The 22,845-nt window shown below is 43.8% G+C and overlaps 1 protein-coding gene across 1 annotated transcript; it reads right to left on the minus strand.

Moving 5' to 3' along the window:
* Positions 1-1,970: 1,970 nt before the first annotated feature.
* bnc1 (basonuclin zinc finger protein 1) lies at positions 1,971-21,119 on the minus strand. The gene is made up of 5 exons (XM_086106444.1): positions 21,078-21,119; positions 18,315-18,417; positions 13,496-13,731; positions 8,638-10,682; positions 1,971-7,006 (listed from the first exon to the last, which is right to left on the minus strand). The coding sequence occupies exons 1-5, from the start codon at positions 21,117-21,119 to the stop codon at positions 6,205-6,207; spliced, it is 3,228 nt and encodes a 1,075-aa protein (XP_085962570.1). The 3' UTR covers positions 1,971-6,204.
* Positions 21,120-22,845: the final 1,726 nt, after the last annotated feature.

The following is a 22,845-nucleotide window of genomic DNA, read 5'->3' on the forward strand; positions in this document are numbered from 1 at the left end:
TTGTCTATACTGTTCAGATTACATGTCTTTTTTATACAGTGTAGCTGCTATCCTTTCTTCGCTGTGTGTGTTTAATGCACAGCATGTTTGCATGCATATATTCACTGAGGATTGAGAGGAAGAAATTTCATCTATGCTGCATGTCATACATAAAGCATATTTGACAATAAAGATGACATTGACCCTTGACAATATCATTCACATCCATGCATTCATATTGTATCATTCAATGTGTTTCAATAATGTGAAAATCATGTGAATGAGGATCCTTGTGGGCTTTGTCTTCACAAATTTTGATTTAGAAAAATAAGATGCTCCAGTGTTTTAAATTTCAGTCTGTTGCGTTTAATGCATGCTATTTCCCCTGTTGTGGAGAACACACACACACAATGGAATAAGACATGTCAAAAATCCGAGAGGCACTTGGTGAGACAAGGAGATTTTAATAAATACCTTATTCTCCAAAAGGAGATCAAAATGGCTCTACACGGCGGTAGTTGTATTTGTCCGGAAGCTGCTCCATAATATGCACGTACTGTAGCAACTCACTCGAGTGAAGCGCGTCTCAGCAGTCGATAGTCTGCTGCTCTCTGCTGTGCGCGCGTGAGCGCGAGCACGTACTCGCGGCGCCGACCCAACCCACGCCACATATTAAGCTTTGAACTACGACAACAGCTAAGCTAGCCTAGCCGATGTAATGATGGTCAGCAGACAAGGTTTACGTTTTATGTGACTTTTAATAACAACGTGGCAGAGTCATCAAACATGCGGTGTGCTCACTCGCAGTCACTTTCTGGAACTCCCCCTTATAGGCGGGACCTCTCAATCAACTGGAGTATGACGTACAGTACAAACGTTCATAAAGCACTTCTCATATAATAATAGCCTATTATATGACAGCCGACATGACGCTCGAAGTCACGTTTTTTCTGATAATCAAAAAAATGTGTCCCTCCTGGCCCTTCAGTTGACCATCAGGACCCTTCGGTCCACTCCTGCAGCTCCCTCGCTCACTGGGACGACATACTCCCTGTCCTGATCAGCCGTCTCCCAGGACACCCGGTGTGCATCGTCTCGGTTCCGCCGATGGTTCTGTCTGCAGGTCGTGTCCCGGTGTGTGTTGCTCTTGCAGTGGCTGCACCACAGTTTACGCTGGCAGGCTCTGGCCAGGTGTCCCTTCATGCCGCATTTCAGACACACCATTTCGGCTGCCGCTCTCTCGGCTCCCCAGTCACCTGCCACTGCAGGTCTTCCTCTCTCCTGGCACACGCTCATCACGTTGTCATCTGTTGCTGCTTCGCACATCTTCTCTGTGTGCTTGTAGCTGCGCAACTTTGTTTTGAACTCACCAAAAAATATTCTCTCATCACCCTGTGTGATATGGATTGCAAATGGTTTGAGGGCCTCCGACGAACCTTTCAACAACATCGCTCACCAGCATTACTTAATACTATGATTGTGGTTTGCGCCCGGATCACCTACTCCATCACTCTCTAACTTCTGGAGTGAAGTTAATTCTGTGCCGAGGCTTATGATGCTTGATCATAGTTAGACTTGATAATTGTTCTCAGAATGTGCAAGGCTCTTCACCTGTCGTCGGCAGCTTCCCGCATGACCAGCACCAAACTTTTATTGTCCTGAAACTGAAGTGCCAAACCTTCCAAACGAAGGTGGCACAACAATTTCACCTCCCATATTTCATATTTCTTCTCATCTCCATCAAACAGGAGCCACAACCAGCGACTGCTGTGCCTCGCGTCGGCTCGTCCGCTCATGGTGCTAGCTACATGCTATCTTCACGACATACCAGTGGAAACACGCTGCTGCACGACTGAGTTTCTTTGGGCCCATAACCTGTTGGCAGAGTAAGCCCTTCCTGCGGCAACACAAACTGAACATTTCAGTTGTAGCACCAAACATGAAGAACGAAGGCAATTGGTGGCAAATGAAAAACCAAGGAAACGCTCCACTGCTTGTTCAATCACTCACTGCAATCCACAGCATCTGTGTGCAGGAGGACATTTATTGGCCACGCCCGCACAGGTACACATCAAACCACAAATCAAGATTACATCACAAAATGGTGGTTTCTCCATGAAACACGTGAAGGAAATAAATAAACAATAAATGAGAGTATTGTTCAACATGTGCATTGCCACAAACGTCTTGTTGCAACATCATAAAGACCTAAACACTCTTCCAAGCAAATGTGAGGTATTTTTGTTATCCCACTAGGAGAAAAACATCGAAAAATAAAACATATATTACCTTCAGCAGGTAGCCACAACTATGACGAAAATAGGTTTGCAAATGTCTAGGCCTAGACTCATCAAATGTGCCCATTTTTTAAAATAAAATATGATCTTATGGGTCAAGTTACAGCAGCTTTTGAAGTCAAGAGGATGATTTACAGTAAATTCAAATGGTGGTCTTCCTGTTATGTATGGCTCCTAGATGCTTTTCTGTAGGTCTTGGGCTGTTACATAAACCACCAAAAATTCTAAGGGTGCTCGTGAGCCTTTTTTTTTTTAAATTCCACGATACCCTAATAAAACATTAATGGGTTAGCCAGGCCAGCCATGCATTCTTCATGAGGTTTTGTGCATGTTTAGACTCTAAGAATCAGCATTGTTTTATTGGCGTACTGCACGATGCCACAACAAAAGCAATTTGCGGAAAATTACAAAGTTCGCGTTACAACATTATGAAGGCCTAAACGCTCTTCAGAGCAAATATAATGTAAATCTGGTCATCCTGCTAGGAGAAAAACATCAAAAGATAAAACGTGTTTCCTTTAGTCAGTAGGTGGTGCTCCCACTATGATAAAAAATAACTGTAGATGTCTTCAGGCCTGGACTATCACCAAATGTGATCAATCTTGAGAAGATATGACCATGTGGGTCAGTTCACAGCAAATTTTGTAGTCAAGGTAATGCTGATTTTTACTGTCTGTGGTAGTAAAAAGTACAGGTCTGTCAAATCCTGATGTTACTTTCATGTAGAAGCAATACAACGAAAAAGTAACATTTGGTTATATTAGAAGAGCAACGATAGATTACTCGAATGGTAAAAGTAAAATATTAGATTAGTTGTTACTTGAAAACATGCACATTTTGGAGTCGGCATCAGTCGCCCTAACCCAACAAAATTTGTGGCCAAACTTTTGGAAGAGTTGTTGAAATTGAGTCTCAGCCGCAGCTGGACCGGGCCCAGCAGGAAGGCGAGCCCCCACGACTGATGATCATTAAAGTCTACAAATTTGAAACAAGGGTGCCATTCACACAGGCAGAAAGAGTGCTTAATTCCAGTGCTAATGTGAAGTTTGGCCTCCAGTACCTCCAGCCACTGGTCTGTTACATCATCGTCTTCCATGGTGTATAATTCTCCAGTTCATTCTACATCGAATGTGGGTAGCCACTATCGTGGTCTTTTGCCACACTGGCTAAGAGCAAAGACAATGCTCCAGTCATGCATGGATCACTGTTCCTTTCCTGCACAGAAATGTCTCCATGAGAAATGTGAGTGCACTACAAGTGCACGAGAAGAGGCTCTTTGCTTGGCAGCAGATGAGGGTTGTATTCATGGCCACAACAGCATAAACAGTGCATTTTTAAATGTGCTGGCTTACGTGCGTCTGCAAATTTTCGAACACCTAGTCTAACATGCAAAGCGCCGTACATGCGACGCTCACAGAAATAGAGCTCAACAGTTCTGTCTGATATTTTTCTGTCTTGACACATATTATTGCATTTATTTGAAAACGTATTTAATGTATTTACAAATAGAAAACAGAAAAATGTTAATGGAACACTGAAAAAGAGTAGCCATTCAAATATATGACTTTTTATTTTATGTGCTGTTAATAAAAATAAACTGGTGAAAAAATAAAATAAATTATGGTCACATCATTTCACTTACTAGTAAAAAACAAACATACAAACAAAAAAACGACAGAGAATACAATCAACAATGTAGGTGAATCATTGTTTGGTAACACACAAAGAAACAAGTAATAGGAGCAGTATAAATTGTCCTAGTCAACAACATGACCTTTTTGTCATTCATTAAAAAATAAATTATAAAACCTGGAAGGACATAAAATGACCCTAATTACCATTGTTACCGGTATGATTTAGTTTAGCAAAGCCACTTATGTATTCACAGTACAATGACCAATGTCTTTATGGCTTTTCACATCTGTCTGTTTGTGTAAACACATTTGCATTATCTTTATGAATATTTTGTCTTTCAGTGTTTGATGCATTCACAGTACATATATTGCAAACCTCCAGACATGAAGTTTTTTTTGTCCGGTCAGTCAGGCCACTTGACAACCAGCGCAACACAGGAGAATACCCATAATTTTTGGACTATGAGCCGCTACTTTTTTCCCCATGCTTTAAAGTTCATTTGTGGATGAATTCATGCCGCCAATAGATTTAACCGTCGTCTCGTCACGACTGACCAATGACATTACAGAGTATGCCACAGTGGACCAATAAAACTATCTGAGTCCGTGTTCATACTGAATATTCATGTCAGTCATTTGCATAATTCAGTGTGAGACCTGTATGATGATATCTTTGGCCAAAAAAATGTTAAAGTCAGCCAAAGAGTGTTTAAAACGCCCTACATGCGATACACAACATTGGTGCTCGCCATGAGATTAGTGCCCTGGCATTTGTAACTATTTTCCCTTCGGCCAAATACATTTACTACAGTAATTCGAAGCTTGTACTATTTTGGAGTGAATCTGCTGGCCCCATTTATTCATAACAACTCTCGTGAACTTCAAAAGGCTTGGACTACATTGTGGTGAAGAGGACTGCACAAGCTCTCTAACGAATTTCAACCATGGAACTCGCCTTGTTCAGCATTGTTTTGAAAAAAAAAAACTGACTGGTGTTTATGCTAATTAAAAATTTCAGAAAAGAACATCCTCTTAACCTCTCTTTGCAGGCACAGTATCCCATGTTATAACATGGAGACACGTAGCTAAGAAACGGAATACAGTATATGTAAATATTTGTTTTTATGACTGACTTTAGCTGCTGCGGCTTTTAATCAGGTATGTAGTCTGAAAATATGGTACACTCCATGTGCTTTGCAAATCCCATAAACCTGTGCTTTCAAGAGGCATTTTTTTAAATTACAATTGAGCTGATGCCTGAATACTGGTGGAACGTTTTTAAAGTTTGGAGATGGCTTTTTTTTTTTAAATACTGCATACTCCCTCCCTTCATATGAAGGTTTTTTTTTATCCATCTATGATTCGAAAAATCTTTGGTCAACATTTGGATTATACAACAGAACTGAAAAGAAAGACTTATACATATCACAACAAACAAAATAAATTACTGGTCAAGTAACAACACAACAGATCTTTGATTTTTTTGAAATCTATTGTCAAAATTAACAACATGAAAGAAAAACGTTTTTTTCACAAGTTTGATTATTACATTATGCCCATATTTGTACTAAATATGTGACTAATTGAACACAAAAACACCAGGATATCTTTACATACACACACACACACACACAAAAACATGATGGTCGACTGGTTAGCACATCCACCTCACAGTGCAGAGGTGCAGGGTTTGATTCCACACTTCCTGTGTGGTGTTTGCATGTTCTCCCGGTGCCTGCGTGGGTTTTCTCCAGGTACTCCCGCATTCCAATAAAACATGCATAACAGATTCATGGATCACTCGAAATTGTCACAAGTGTAATTGTGAGCGCGAATGGTTGTTCGTCTTTTACTTGAAAACAGCTAATTGCCAGCTAATCGCAGTGTGCCCTGCGATTAGCTGGCAACCAGTTCAGGGTCAACTCTGCCTACTGCCTCAAGATAGTTGTATGGACTTCAGCACACCTGCGACCCTCCTGGGGATGAGCGAATTAGAAAATGGATGGATGGATGTCTATATAATGTGTGTGTGTGTGTTTGTGTGTGTGTGTGTGTGCCATTTCTTACTGCAATTTAATGTGTATTGAAATTTGGACCATTTTAAGTGCACAAGATTTGCACTGGCACATGTGTTGTTCAGTTGTTCTTTTTACACAGACAATTATATGTTTTCCTTTCCCCGAAACATTTGGCAAGGTAGACTACACTTAAAAGTTCAAATTGGTGAGCCTCACAGTTGCTCTAAAAATGAACCACATAAGGATGAGCAGACAGAATGAAATCTGCCACAACCACTATCCCTGGTCCAGAGATGCACCTGTGGTAACAACCAGCTTTTTGTGGAGGTTTGGGTTCTGGCTATGCCTGTTTCTGCTGCGTACTGAAGAAAATGTCATGTAACACCCAGGAACTTTACATTTGTGAAGCAATTTGAGATGCACAGTCTTGTAGTGGGCCCTGAATGTCCCTTTGTTGCAGTAGACTTTTTGGCACAAATGGCAGGTTATTGGCGACTCACTTTCTCCTCCCGGAAGTCCATTCTGTGCCTCACCACTGTAAATCAAGATCTCGCTTCCCCCATGCAGCAATGTCCCTCCTTGAAGCCTCCCTATACATACATCACAGCTCTCACCACTGTCCTCCATATGGAGCGCCACGACATCCTCCTCTGCCCCATTTCCTTCCTCATGGTCAACTCCATCTGAGTCCCAGCAGGATCGACCACTGCTGGTGCAGTGATTTGGAGCACAGGAAGAGGTGCTTAGATCCAGTACGATCCCATTGATCCCATCCTCACCGCTTTCCCCTCTTAATCCCGGAATGCCATCTTTGTGAGATGTTTCATTGTGTTCTAAAGGTAAAGGATTTTTTCTGATGGCGTACACCAAACCCATGTGATTGTGTCCTCTGAAGATCACGGAGTTCTGGCAGGTTGTGTCTTGAAGAGACAGAGCTTTGTCTGACAGATCCTGGTCGTGGTTCCTGGCAACAGAGTCTCTCACTTGGCAGTGAGTTGAGGGAGTGTAGAGGAGTTTTGTTTTGTTTTCATGGACTTTGGTCATCAGCTTGTGGTGAAGGTTGAGATTTCCACTATGTCTGCAGAAAAAAAATACCATCATTTATTAATCATTTTTGCAAAACTTTAGTCCAATGCCTAATGCAGGCATGTCCAGCTCCGGGCCTGGAGGGCCACTGTCCTGCCTGTTTTCCAGCTCTCCCGGCTGCAACAGACAGCCCAACTCGGGAACGACCTCAGAGTGGTGTTGGACGTGCCTTCGGGTTACAAACAGTTCCGAGTCAACAGCCAACAACTGGGTCTGCAGGTACCCGGGTGGAGGAGGGGATTGCTTCAGGCGTGTTATTTGAAAATGTATATTTGATTGTGTGATTGTATTGCATGTGACACAGCATAGGTCAACCGAACACTCACCTGCTTTGCACCGGCTACAAACATGGGTTCTGTCATGAGCACAGTATTCTGATTAAATTGCTTTTATTATATCTATTCAAAGCAGATTGCAAAAACACACGCTCCTTCAAAGTAGCCATTTCGATAAGCCGCGCCAAGGCGATTCCGGAGGGCTTGGAGGGGCGCAGGAAAAAGACTTTGGCGCACACCCGCGCGACGTGCCGGAACCGAAGCGATGATACTCGCTTGGCTCCGCCAAAGCTTCACCAAGCCAGGAGGGCCAGGAGCGACGCGGGTTGCAAATAAAAAAACTTCAGCGCACACCCAAGCGATGGTCTGAGACTGAACCGATGCTGCCCGCTTGGCCCCGCCAGAGCTGCGCCATGCCAGGCAGGCGGGGAAAGGCCTGGGTTACAAGCAATCATCTCGCGTCATCTGCGTGAAGGGCCAGATCGAGCCATTGCCACCCACAGCCCCGAGTGAGCTGCGCTGTGCCTGCACAAATGCGGCTCCGATGAGGAGGAGGGTGTGGAGTGCCGGGAGGGGCGCGGGTGTCAAGCTAAGGGCAGAAAAACCTTGACAGAGACCTGCGCAAACTGAACTGATGCCGCGCGCTTCATCGCACTGGATCTGTGCCGCTGAGAGCAGAAAAAAGTCGGTGCACCCCTGCGTGACGGTGCAGGATGTAACCGATGCCACCCGCTTGGCCCCTCCAGAGCTGTGCCACGCAGTTGGCAAGCAAAGAGAAGGAACATCTCACGCCCACTCACGCAAAGTGTCGGACAGAGCCGTTTTTGCACAGTAGCTCGCCTTAGCTGCACAGCTGCCGCGCCAAGGAGATTACAACGAGGATGTTGGTGCGGGGGGCTGGAAGGGGCGCGAGTGTCAAGCAAAGGGTAGAAGGCTTCGGCGCACACGGACGGAAGCAATGCTGCCCGCTTGGCCCCGCCAGAGCTTCTTTAAGCCAGGAGGGCCAGGAAAGATGCGCATTGCAAGTGCAGTAAAGGGCAGAAAACTTTAGCGCACACCCGAGCGGCCGTCCGGGACTGAAACGATGCTGCCCGCATGGCCCCGCCGGAGCTACGCTGCGCCTGGTGGGCGGAGAAAGGTACGGGTTACAAGCTAAAGGGAGAATCATCTCGCGTCCCCCCGAGTGAAGGGTCGGGCCAAGGCGTTCGATCATTCTTTAAACGTGTTCGGTTCTCAATTGTAAAAATATGAAGTTGTCACACTGCACCACTTCTTCCCATAATTCCTGATTCTAAGCCCCAGTCTTCATCTACTTTCTGTGACATATTCAAGCTTGTCTTCATCTTACCGGTCTCTGCTCCTGCGTGAGGGAAATGTTGCACTGCAGCCATTCACTGTGCAGATGTGCAGCTCCTTCAGGTGCACATTTTGGTAGTGCATCTTGACTCCGTCGTGGTTCTTAAAAGTCTTTCCACAAATCTCACAATGGGGAAACTGGTAAGCAGAGGGGTCAAAGTCTGACAAACTTGAGTTGTCATGACAATCTACACAGGGCTCAGAAGGTTCTTTCTTGTGCTCTGAAAGTTGAAGTGCATTCCCATTAGTCAGTGTGTGCTCACGCCACTTCATCTTGGAAACTTGATGATGTTCATGCAGCGTATTTTTCCATTCTTTTTCATCAATTTCCTCATTGACGCCTGGTTCCTGACTGGCCAATCGGTTGTCGCAAAGGCTCTTGATAAACTTGTTTTTTAAAGGAGAGGATGAACTCATGGTGGTTGCGGTTTCCTCTTGCTGTATGTCTTCATTTTTGTGCTCATCCTTGAACATCCCTGTGGTTTGGTCCAACAAACACTTGCTACATTTCCTTTCTTGATCCTCATCAAAATACACAATTTTTTCTTCGTGCTCAATGCCACCTCCCAGGTAAATAATGTTCCCTTCTGCTCTGTGACACCTGCATAATTCTTTGTCTCCATTCAGTAAAGGATGGTCCTGCTCAAAGTTACTCCCCTTATCAATCTGCTCATCTTGCTCCAACATCTCCTTTTCTATCTTAATTGGCATACTTGACTTTCGAGGCTTTTTTTTGGGTATGGGGTCAGCATTGCAGATGTTAGGAACTGTGGTAGGTTTTACAGACACCGAAGATGACAGTGAGGGCAGTGAGGGTATAGTTTCTGGGGTGTTGGCAAGTTCTGCCGGTGTAACAAGGCTGCGGTAGAAAGGCAGGACTGGCTGCACTGTCTTTCCATTTGGGAAAAGAATGCCACTCTGTCCTCTACTGGGAAAAGAGCTGATGTTAATCCTTGGGCCACCATCCACTCGATTCACCATGTAGCTGGAAACTGATTGGTGACTTTCTGCCGGGGAGATTGGAATAGATGTGACGTATTCTGACATTTTCTCTCCAGGATAGCATTCTTCAGGAGGTAAGTTGTCTCGCATGTCTTTGTCTCGATTGTTGCGATTCATGGGCATGTGAAGTCGTGGGTTAGGATTGGCACTGTGGCGGTTGCGACTACGCAGTGAACTGAATACCATGTTGCATCCTTCAATTGTACACTTGTGCTTGATCTTAAGGTGAACTGCATTGTAATGGATTTTCAGTGTACCTTTGTCATAGAACGTCTTCTCACAGGCACTGCAAAACACACGGCCCTTCTTCAGGGATCCTCCACCACTTCCTTTTGAAATGCCCAATCCAATGTTTCCATCACACATCCGACCAAAAGATAACATTTGAATCGCATCAGAGGTCATACAGTGTTTCGGGGGTCCATCAGAGTAGTTGGCGTGGGTTGAAAAATCTTCCACTTCAACCTTTGTTGAGGAAAGACATTCCACCGGTTTGTCTGGAACACCAGTGAATGCGACGGAGCTGGAAGCTATATGGCTGCTGTCTGCTGAATATGGAAGATGGAGGGGGTTCTCAGTGACTGTATTGTCCTGTTCTTGATCATCTTGCTTCTGACTCTGATGCTCTACTGACCCTTGGCATGTCTTCTGGTAATGTTGGTGAAGCTGCTGGCATGTACCTGCTGGGGAGCCAAGAAATGGAGCTGGAATAGAATTTAACAGATGGAAAGGCAGCATGAAGGCCATGCTTTTCATGAAAGTCTCAAAGTGGTGCATGTTGTAATCTTTCAACTTCTCTGTTTTGATTGTAGACAAGTTGGCAGGAGGGAATGGGGTATTTCGTTCAATGAAAGTGTGAATATCTGAGATGGTGCAAGTGCTGGGAACTAGTACTGCTTGTCCTTCCTTGTCTTCTCTTGTCATGAGCTCCACGATGGATTTGGTCTCACCGAAGCGCAGAAACTGCTGCAGGGTGGCAATCTCCTCCTCAAATGTCATGATGGCCCAACGATCCAGTACTTTCCCTGCTACATCCTACAGACAAAACAGGGGAAATGTGATAGCAAAGTAGGACAAGGAAGCAAAGCATGGATGAATTGATATCATAGAATGAAAGTAAGAGATCCGCCTTACTTTCATTCTCATGAAGAAAGCTATTTCAACATTAGCTACTCATTCATCTTTATAGTTCAGGGTGGATGACAAACTATGTCCTAGAAAGGACTGCAGAATAAAAGACAGTGTTGGCACAACCACAAACCTTGAGAAACGTCATTATATTGCTGTGCAATCATTTAAATTATCAATTACTCTGTGTTGATTTCTGATTCCTGGATAGCTACTTGAGAACTGAGTCACTGGTGAGTTCCTTTAATTTCATTATGTCTTCATCATGTCTTCATCAGTGTGTGAATGTGCAAATATTACTCAGCTTTAGCCCTTTCACTGAAACAATCTATTGTATAGGTTTTGCTTTGATGAATCAGTTTACAATTCCCTCAAATAATAATATTTTAAAATACAGGTATTCTGTATTCTAAGCAAACAGTTCCCTCGAATAATAATTCTTTAAAATACAGGTATTCTGTATTCTAAGCAAACAGTTGTGCTAGTAAAAGTATGCCTGTGAGTAAGTCTGTATTAATTGCAGTAGAAATAATAATATCAGCATTTGACACTCATGAAAACACCCTTGGAGTCACAGATCTGTTTAAAATGCTGAGAATTTAAGAAACATGAATTCAAGGAAATACTGTTATTGAATGTTGAGGCGGTAAAGTGGTAAAATAAGTTAAATATTTGAGTAAGTCGGTGTAGAAAAATCGCAATGCTAATGAAAATACAAGGTAAGTAAGTAAGTAAAAATTGATGCTGGTGAAAAGAGTCACAGATTTATGTTGAAACCGCTGGGAATGTAAGAAACATGGAGGTCAATGTCAAATGTTAATGATGCAGAAGTTGGGTGTTCGATTCCGGCCCCGGCCTTCCTGTGTGCAATTTGCATGTTCTCTTTGTGCCTGCATGGGTTTTCTCCGGGTACTCCGGTTTCCTTTCACATTCCAAAAACATGTATGGTTGATTAATTGATCACTCTACATTGTCCATAGGTGTGACTGTGTGTGTGTGTGTGTGTGTGTGTGTGTGTGTGTGTGTGTGTGTGTGTGTGTGTGTGTGTGTGTGTGTGTGTGTGTGTGTGTGTGTGTGTGAGAATGGTTGTTTGTCTATTTGTGCCCGGCGATTGGCAGGGAACCAGCCTACCGCCCGAAGACAGCTGGGATAGGGTCCAACACGCCGGCGACCCTCGTGACGATAAACGGATCGGAAAATGGCTGGATGAATGAGTAACAAAAACACATTGAAAAGGGAAAATTATATTTACGAAGTTTAGTTTCAAATGCGGAGGCTGACAAATCTTTAAAAACGTAAAAAAGTAGTATGTGAAGACGTGACATGATCAGATGTCACCTAAGTTATCCATTTTCTTTATAATCGTATAGCGAAATATACTAGTATAGTATAGTTAAATACAACTGTGTGTGTGCGTGTGTGTGTGATGGGGGTGTATGTTTGTGTGACACACACACACACATCTATGCCCTAATTTTCTGGTCCATCCCCTGTCCTCCGTCCGCGACCTGGGCACACTTCCGTCATTCTCCCTCGTCCATATTCATAAAATAATTGTCCCAATTTATCCTCATCCTTTTAAAGCACTTCCATCCTTACATTCATGCATGCCACCGTGGGAGTGAAGCTAACGGCAGAGCTTTCATAATTCATAAACATTAAAGTTCATGAGCTGTGTTCAGCCCCCTGCTTCTTGTTCTCCTCAAACCGTCCCTTGTCGCTGTGGTACCCCAATATGGACATGTTCCCCGTGACGAAGACCAGCTTGTCAAAGCTGGCATTGGCCAATGCGGTCCTCTTTGGCTAGAGGATGTAGCCGGCTGTCAAAAAAAACCCCTCCCTGCAGCAGTGGAGCTAAGGGATGTTGGATTTAATAAATAAGTCCACCCAGAGCTCCCAGTGCTCCGCCAGCGTGTTCCATATGCAGTACGTGTGTTTGGGTGACTATTGGCGTGTTTGAGGTGTTCCAAGGCAATCTTAGCCCATTTCACCCTAGTAAACTGAAATTAACTTTTGGCCACCTTGCGTCGGCATTGAAAACATATAGAATGTCACACACAACCGGTTCAGGGTGTCCCCTGCCTATTGCCCGAAGACAGCTTGGCCAAATTGAAAAAAAAAAAAAAAGAGCTTGAACATAATAGTTGCCGCCCTGCCATCAAGAATGAAGAAGCTCCTCAGTGAAGCACAAGCCCAACTGTTTTCTTTCTTTTTTCCCCAATAGTTCTGGAGATACCACGACAAAGTGCGTTCTAAAACTTAATGATTCAGACACTGCACTCTCTTTTTTTCATCTAAAAATGCTTAGCGCTGTAGGGGGTACAGTACTTGGATGAAATAAAATTTCACAGCAGGTACATCATTGAAAAAAGGTTGAGAACCACCAGTACAGTGTACAGCACATAGTACGTCACAGGGATTATGGGAACTGGTCAAAAATGTCCAATATGGGTATGTCATTACTGTATTTTGATACTCAAGCACTAGCTTTTTTTTCAGGGACTCGGATGTCATTCATATTTGTACTATTAATGTTTATCCACACTCGCTAATACAATGAAGGATAATGGATTTTTTGTGGTGTGTCGCTTTAAAATCTCCAATCTCCTTTCATTTGTGGTACTATGAGAAGAAAAAAAGTTGTGGTTAAAGTTAAGGTTAAAGCATAAAAACATGTTCACATATGTACGAGTCGCCCCAGCCCACTTGCTCGTATTTACCTGCAGTACATATCCGCGTATGTAGTCCTGTAGTGTCCAGTCAAGTGCATTAAGAATCTTGATAACATCTTCCTGTTTGAGAACTGAAAGAAGGCGGTCCAAGAGAATCTTCAGGCGTATGGGAATAGCTTGGGTCCCATAGAGCATCAGGCTGCAGATGTCAAACACCACATTGGAATGCACGATCTCCACCTGGCCGTTCTGATACATGTGGTGCAACTTCAGTTTACTAAGAGCTAGAACAAATACACAAAACTTTCACATTCACATTTCACATTCCCTGGATGACACATTTTCAGTACTGTACCACAGAACAGCGTGTTGGTTTTCAATAAACATTTCAATATTATAATAGGACAAGTATGATTGTAATGCAGGTTTGAAACACACTTCTTACATTTTCTATTCATTTTGGCCTACTTGGCTTGTGGATTAACCCAAGTAATAAATGCAAAAATGTGTGAAAAACACAATATTTGTACAGCCAAAATATATAATTCTAGCATATTGTGTACTGTATATGAATTTGATATAACTGTGCCCCAAAATAATTTGCCACAGGGTCATTAGTAATGTGCATATGATTTAACATATTTTAGCCTACATTATTTGGTATGAGGTAAATTAATGTCATCATGGAGAGGGCAAAACATTTTTATAACGTGTAAATTCAAACAATGTACAATGGAACCTCAACTTACAAACGCCCCTTTTTACATACAATTCGAGTTGCACAGTTTTCAAAGAAAAATTACCCCATTTACGTACGGATTTTGGCATATGAATGGTCTTGGCATGGACGAGTGAATGAATCTATGTATATCTTTGTACACATTGTCACATATGCAAATATGTCGTTGTGCTTTGCAGCGGTGAAGTGACATCTTTTGCAGCAGAATGTTTTACGTCAGTAGAGTTTACGTGCCAAGCTGAAGTTTATGCCACCTGTTCCTGTCATAACCAATAAAGACAGTTCACAAATATACTTGACTTGGATCATTCTACATAGTGTCAGAAGTGGGAGTACTTGCCGAGAAGACAATTCAGCATGGCGACATTTAATTCGCTGACAGGTTTTTTGTTCGATAAACCAAATTAATGGACAAGAGGCATAGTTTCGAATGGTTCAGGCTCACAACAAGGCTGGACAAGAATGACAGCAAAGTCCAGGTGCGCTGCCTAATATACTGTGTGCCATTGGCAATGAGTTGATTCATGTTTGCCGAATAGGGCCATGGAGATGATTTCAGCATTGTGGTGAAAAAGTTAGTGGTGGCCCGGTAGTCCAGTAGTTAGCACATCGACTTCACAGTGCAGAGGTACCGGGTTCAATTCCAGCTCCAGCCTCCCTATGTGGAGTTTGCATGTTCTCCGCTGCGTGGGTTTTCTCCGGGTACTCTGGTTTCTCCCACATTCCAAAAACAAGCATGGCAGGCTGATTGAACACTCTGAATTGTCCCTAGGTGTGAGTGTGGGCGTGGATGGTTGTTCGTCTCTGTGTGCCCTGCGATTGGCTGGCAACCGATTCAGGATGTCCCCCGCCTACTGCCCAAAGACAGCTGGGATAGGCTCCAGCACCCCCCGCGACCCTAGTGAGGATAAAGTGGTTCGGAAAATGAATGAATGAATTAATAAAAAAGTTAATCACTACATTTTCCCTGCATGTTTGCACCAGCATATCCAGCGACTGGGTGAAAAAGCAGAGTGTTTCATCCGAGCCTTTTCCAACCTTTCAGAACATTGCGAATTGGTTGTGAATCGGGAGGGAACCTACTTAGCAGATCCTGTCAGTAAAAATGAAACTAGTATGGCGAATGGATCATGTGACACTAACCATTTCACCAAGCTTTTGCTGAGCATGGCACTCCGAGCCTGTCAAAATGCATCTGGAGGATGATGCGATGCCACACATCATTCACACTGCCCGCCGTGTGCCCTTCCTTGACAAAGTGAAAGAGGAATTACACAGGATGGAGAAAATTGGCATTGTCAAGTGGGTGACACAAGCAACCGAATGGTGTGTGCCTCACCCTACGACGAGGTCTGATACCAGCTGAAATCTCGATCGACAACCCCAGAGGTGAGATACTGTGTCTTGATCACACCACTGCCACAGTTTGCTTCAAGGAAAGGAAATCATCTATAGTGTGCGGTCCAACTATCAGGAACCTACTTAGCAGACCTCTGTGAGTAAAGATGAGCCTAATAGGCAAGTGGATCAGACCATTCATGGCTTCCAATATGCTTTTTGTGAGCATGGCACTCTAAAAATTGAGCCTATCAAAAAACATCTTAAGGATGATGCTACACCACACGTGTTTGCACACTGCCCGCCGTGTACCCTTCCAAATGCTGAATAGGTTATGCGTGTAGTTAGCAGGCCTGAAACTCAACAAAGACAAATGCGCCTTCAGACAGAGTCAGCTATGTTTTCTGGGACACATCAATGACCAGTCAGGGGTCAAGCCCGATTCAGAAAAGGTTGAAGGCATCCACCAGCTAGCACTACTAGAAAACGTTCAGGAGCTAAAGAGAGTCCTTGTCATGGTGAACCATCTCGGAAGTTATGTCCACAAGCGAACTGCCAGCCATTTTATGAGCTTCTGAAGAGCAAGAACTCTTGGACGTGGAGCTACTCACAGCAGTCAGCCTTTCAGAACATCAGGGAGATCCTGGCAACTGCACCAGTTCTCACCTTCTATGATGTCTCTAGAACCCCTGCTGTGTCAGCTGTGGCCTGGGGGGTGTGCTTTTCCAGCTCCATGGAGAGGAATGGAAGCCAGTAGCCTTCTGTTCCAGACGTCTCACAGAAGCCAAAACCCAGTATGCGCAAATTGAGAGGGAATTCCTGGCCAGTTTATGAGCGTGTGAGAAATTTGATGAATACCTCTATAGCTTGGTTCAGTTTTGGCTTGAGACCGACCACAAGCCATTGGTACTACTTGTCAACAGCCGAAGCCTAGACAATGTTTCCGTGAGCTGTCAGCGACTATTGATGAGGAGACTCCTGAGGTACAATACAAAAGCAGAATATGTACCTGGGAAGACCCTGCGGCAGACACCCTGTCTCGTAACCCTCAAGTAATGGACAGAGCGGACATACATGAAGATGTGGCCTGCTACGTAGCCACAGTGTTGCATCGCCTCTCTGCCTCCCCAGCTGCATCAGAATGGCAACAGCCACTGACAGTGTAATGCAACAAAGTTCCGCTGCACATTAGAGACTTTGCAAAAGTGAAAAACAAGCTATCAGAAGGTGATGAAACGATAATAAGAGGAACCCGAATTGTATGTCAGAGGAAAATAAGAGCAGAGCTCTTGCAAAAGATACATGGTGGAAATCAGGGGCAAACAAAGTGCAGAGACAGGGCCAAAGGATCAGTATGGTGGCCTGTACACTCTGTGGAACTCAAGATCATTGTGGAGTCATGCCAGAAGTGTTTGGAGAATAGGCGAGGCTAAAACAAGGAATCCCTTATCCCCCCCAAGCTCTGCCCAATCATCCATGGAAACAGATTGGTCTTGATCTCTGTGAACATCTCCTGGTTTTGGACTACTATTCACGATTCCTGGATGTACTGCACCTGCCAACGACCACATCTCAGATCATACAGAGACTGAACACAACCTTTGCTAAATTTGGCGTCTCCGACAAGGTGGTAAGTAACAATGAAACTCAATTTTCTAGTGTGGGGTTCCGTCGGCAATCTTTTTGTTGCATTTCAAAATGCAAAGTAGGCCTTTCCCACATCGCTTGCTGTAGCCCAAGAAAGTATGGAGGAGTAGGGGATTGTTTGAGAGAACAGTCAGTAATGGAAGCCAAGTAAGGCCGGCAGAGTGGTGAAATGAAGAATTAAACTAACCAAGAATGCATCTCTATTGAACATAAGGCGTTACACTCTTTACTGCAGTAGGAATAGAAGATGGCCAGTTTTTCCTTGTAATCTGCCGGATGGTGCTGCGGCACGGTCGTCTTTGCCTGGATAGATAGATGACGCCGTTTCATAAAACATAAGCATCAAGCACCATGGATTAGTTGATCTTGAATTCTCTCATGGCTGCTTGATTCTGATAGACCTCCGCATAACTGATAGCTTGCAGTTTAAACTGTGCTTTGTCAGCGTCTCTTCGTAGGCGCCATTTACGAGACGTTATTTTGCGCAATGCATATCCCGCCACCGACTGGGCGCGTGCCTATGGTGTCCTCTTTGACGCCCACCCTTCCCACTTTAACGTCCATATGGTGTCCTCAGTTACGTTTGGCTTTCCTCTATTTAAGCAACATGTCGGCACAACATCAGTCTGTCAAGCAGAACCCTCATCGAAGTCACGCAACAGCAGTCTACAGATTTTGGAACTCGGTGCATACACAAGGCGACTTGCATTATTAGGTGCCCTGACTATTTGGAGAAAATTTATTTTTTTGGACTTCTATGTGTGTGTTATGGGCATGAAAATACAGTTATTGCATTTCCATTCATTTCAATGGAAACATTACCACGATTCATGAACATGTTACAAATGGACTCACAAAATCAATGACGCTTGAAACTTGAGGCTCCACTGTAATTAAAATGTAATTCAACTAACTGCAGGGCCCACAACTCAAGAAAACTATGCATTTTCTGAATATCCCCTTAATTTGACTGAAAACAGACATGCCACATCTCCCACCCCTGAAATGTTTAACCATTTGTTTGTGGGATGAAATACTCAAAAACAGTGAAAAATGGCCTGTCGTCCTATTTCAGAGCTGCACAACAATAAAGTCAATATATAACTATGAATATACCTTGTACTAAAACATTTCCGCTCTTACCATGTGCAACCCAGCCATGCTTGCAGTTTTCACACTGCCGACGTTTCATCTTCCCAGGCTTGAAGTTGTCACAGGTGCAATTCAATAAAGTGCAACAGATAGCCTACCAAAAAAAAAAAAGAAAAAGTATGAATGTTAAGATTAAGATGATTTGTCATGTGCATAGTAAAAACAGAGTGGTAAACACTGAGAAATTATCCCCTTTTTTGTTTTTTTAGCCATAGCTTGCCTTCACATTCCACGGGACTGGGGTCAGGAGAATAAAACACTTTCCTCATCTCTCAGTGATATAATCTCATCATTGCACAGCAAAAAGAATTGACAAGGTCCATCCATCCATTTTCTAATCCGTTTATCTTCACGAAGGTCGTGGGCGTGCTGGAGCCTATCCCAGCTCTCTCCGGGCAGTAGGTGGGCTACACCCTAAACTGGTTGCCTGCTAATCACAGAACACACATAAACAAAACAACCATTCATGCTCACAATCACGCCGAAGGACAATTTAGAGTGTTCTATGCATGTTTTTGGAATGTGGGAGGAAACCAGATTTCCCAGAGAAAACAACGGGGAGAACATGCAAACTGCACACAGGAAGCACATAATCAAACCCTGGACCTCTGTACTGCGAGACGAGGTGCTCACTAATCTTCACAGTGCTGCCCGATGAAATTAATATGGTAGATAAAGTCTCTCTCTCACTCAGTCTTTTCAATGTGAACAATTACAGCAACAAAACACACTGTAAAAAAACGAAATGACAATACTCTTAGAGAGTTGAATTTTTCATCGATTGAGATATTTGGTCCCGCTCAAAAATAAATTTAAATTTAATCTATCCCCAATATCAGATGTTCAGAGTTACATCTGCCCAATTCACTAACCATAATTCATAATAAACAAGTGAGGATACGCGGTAGGGATAATTCAATTTAAATGAATGTGTAAAGATCCACTGTTTTCATACACCTGTTCAGAGAATTATATCATGAAACTTAAAAGGTATTGACTCCACATTTGGTTTTAAATGGAATTCTAATGTGCAATAATATTTCGATAGGGCGGCCCGGTAGTCCAGTGGTTAGCACGTCGGCTTCACAGTGCACAGCTCCGGCCTCCCTGTGTGGAGTTTGCATGTTCTCCCCGGGCCTGCGTGGGTTTTCTCCGGGTGCTCCGGTTTCCTCCCACATTCCAAAAACATGCATGTCAGGCTGATTGGACGCTCTAAATTGTCCCTAGGTGTGGGTGTGGGCGTGGATGGTTGTTCGTCTCTGTGTGCCCTGCGATTGGCTGGCAACTGATTCAGGGTGTCCCCCGCCTACTGCCCGGAGATGGCTGGGATAGGCTCCAGCACCCCCCGCGACCCTAGTGAGGATCAAGCGGTTCGGAAAATGGATGGATGGATGGATGGATATATATATATATATATATATATATATATATATATATATATTTTTTTTTTTTACATCTAATTCAGGAATGGGCCACATGCAGCCCCTGACCACACTCAAAGTGGCCCTTTGATTTATCCCCCTCTACCCCCACAAAATTAATCTTTTTACTTTAAAAAAAAAACCAAATTCTTCAAAAAAAATAAAGAAAAACTCACAATATACATTTTCCACCAAGAAAAGCTGAGATATTGGATAAGGTTCAGGGGTCACTCCTTATGACCTTCTATAACTCGGTGTTGGCTTCGGTCATCCATTATGGCATTGTCTGCTGGTCAGGCACCATCTCGGCCCGGGACAGAAAGAGACTGGAGCGACTGGTCAGAAGGGCCAGTTCTGTCCTGGCTGCTCCCTGGACACTCTGGAGGAGGTGGGCAACAGGACGATGCTAGCTAAGCTAAAAGCTATGATGGACAGTCCCTCCCTCACCCTCCAGCCCACCCTGACATCACTGGGTAGCTCCTTCAGCCAGAGACTGTTACACCCGCGCTGCAAGAAGGAGAGATACCACCGCCCGTTCATACCGACGGCTGTCAGGCTGCTAAATAAACATGTGAAATCCTGTAACCATTGAAAATAGCACAGCCACCTTATGCTGCATATATGCAGTTGCATATATGCTTATATCTATATCTTATATTGCATTCTATACTGTGTACAGTTATTTTTCTGAAACATTTATTTTGTACATGCAACACTTTGTTTTTTTTCTTTTCTACCCCCCCCCCCTCCCAATTTTGCTGCTGTAGACTGCAAATTTCCCCAGTGTGGGACAAATAAAGGTTATCTTATCTTGTCTTAAAATTGTGAAAAACACCTAAATATGTTTGTTTCTTTGTTTGTTTTTTTAAATACTGTACTAGGAAAGAAAAAAATTGCAAATCCGCAGGTAGCGAACCCTGATTGTGCAGGGGTCGGCTGTAGTTTAAAGTTCTAATATCACTCACTACTAGATTGCAGAAATGGCTTTGTGCTGATTCCACCAAGTCTGAGACTGCACTGGAGGAGATCACAAAGGTAAGGTCGGGAAAGGCCATTTATAGATTTGAAAACAAATAGAAGTATGTTAAAATTAACTTTAAAATGTACCGGCAGTCTGTGAAGGAAAGCCAGAATTGGGTTGATGTGCGTGACTGTCATCCACATAGAAATTGAAGGAAATACCATGTTTTCTTAGGATGGATCAGAAATAGAATGAAAACAGCACCCCAAAATAGAACTCTGTGGAGCACAATAAAACGGAGGGGTGGGACTCAGAGCAACCTAGGCTTGAATAGGTTCCAAACCATTCAAGAGGGCTCCCACTAAAGCCCACCTGGTGCTGCGAACGAGCCAGCAGAATACAGTACTGAAACATCTACGTGCAGGCATGGGGAGCTGTAGTCAGGGGCAAACTGACTGCAGATGTAATTGGCCTGTTCAACAACATATTTCTGGTCCCCACCAAGCACTAGCATTTTGTTCGAATAAAAGAAATACCAGCAAATAAAAAAGCAGTTTGACAATCAGTAATTCTCTAATGCAGGGGTGTCAAAGTCAAATGGATGGAGGGACAAATAAAAAATTTTGCTCCAAGCCGAGCGCCGGATTGATTGAATGGGGCCCGCTTCTACAAGACTATCACCAAACACCCACGAACAAAGCATCAAAACAGACAAAGGGAATGCCAGTACTAAAATCTGGGGTGCCACTTTTGTAATGCATTTGTGATTGGAAAAGTGGTGCCAGTAGGTGCGAAGTCTGAAATCTTATCAAGCAAATTTTTGTTATCAACCCAAACAAAATTAAAATAAATACCATTCCCAGGCTCTGGAAAGGGCTTCAGACAGGGTTTTTATTTTCCTTTTTCTGTATTCCACATTAAATGTGAATGTGGGATGAGTGAACGCTGGCACGTCTGGCTGCCACTACTCACCCGCAATTCTTTTTGCGTTTTTACATTTCCTGTCGTTTTTACGGTTTACTTTCGTCATAAGAAAAACCCTACACTCCCTTCACTATTCATTGTGATTTTGGGCCGTCGGTCGTCACACGGTTGTTCTCGGTTGCACTTTCGCGGCGTCCTGCCTGTTCGGCTGTCGGACGGGGCGGAGGCTGCGGCCGGTCCACGGACCACAGCGTGTTAGCCGGCCTGGCTAGGTCGGCTAATGTTCCTCACGGCAGCGATCTAGCCAGCGTCGGCTTCAGACTATTCGACATTCGCTCGCTTGTTGGGAGGGGTTGTCTTGTCCAGGATATCCTCAAAGACCGTCTTCATCCTCCCTCCACCTCTGTGTACCCTCGGCCCGTCTCAGCACGATGGGGTGCAGATTTTTCAGCCGCTCTGCCCCCAAACTCTCGAACTCACTGGGAGTAATTATTGATTCTCTTCCCACGTTCAAATCACATCTCAAAACGCATACTCAGTTTAAATTCATCTCTCCTTTTATTATTTATAATTTTATCTGTGGTTTTATTGTTCTTGTTTTGATTGTACGGTGTCTTTGAGTGTTTTGAAAGGCGCTTGGAAATGAAATGTATTATTATTATTATTATTTACTCCTGGAGTAACCAGCAAATGCCCAGTCAGCAAAGGCATCTGGCCCGGATTCGGCATGAAGCTGGCACAGCTGGCCTGTGTCGGCACTAGCATAATGCATGTGGGCTGAACACGGCCCAGGAGTGGCAAAGGAGGCTGACTCTGGCAAACCAGATGTGGGCCAGTTGTGGAGTGAAGTATTTGGGCCAGAAATCAATTTCCAACTCCGGCCCGTATATGGCCAGCCAGTATTGAGCCACCCTTAAATGCAGTTTCAGATTTTTTTTTTCTACACACAGCCTTGTTTTACAATTGCACATCTATGCGGAATTCCATTCAACACACACACACACACACACACACGCACACACACACACGCCACCGTGCACGCACACACATTTGCACATGCACGTACTAATTCTTGTGCACGCTCGCTAGTGCGCACACAAATTAAATGTAGTCAAGTAAGATTATGTTGAAGTCGACTGGCGTCAGCGAAAGGTACAAGTTTTGAATTTTCGTGTTTTAGGGTTTTTTCCTCGTACGTACTTTAATGTACAACAGT

Source organism: Hippocampus guttulatus, chromosome 3 (assembly GCF_054856545.1).
Source record: "Hippocampus guttulatus isolate MCC_2025c chromosome 3, RoL_Hgut_1.0, whole genome shotgun sequence".
In the NCBI taxonomy this organism is placed as follows: domain Eukaryota; kingdom Metazoa; phylum Chordata; class Actinopteri; order Syngnathiformes; family Syngnathidae; genus Hippocampus; species Hippocampus guttulatus.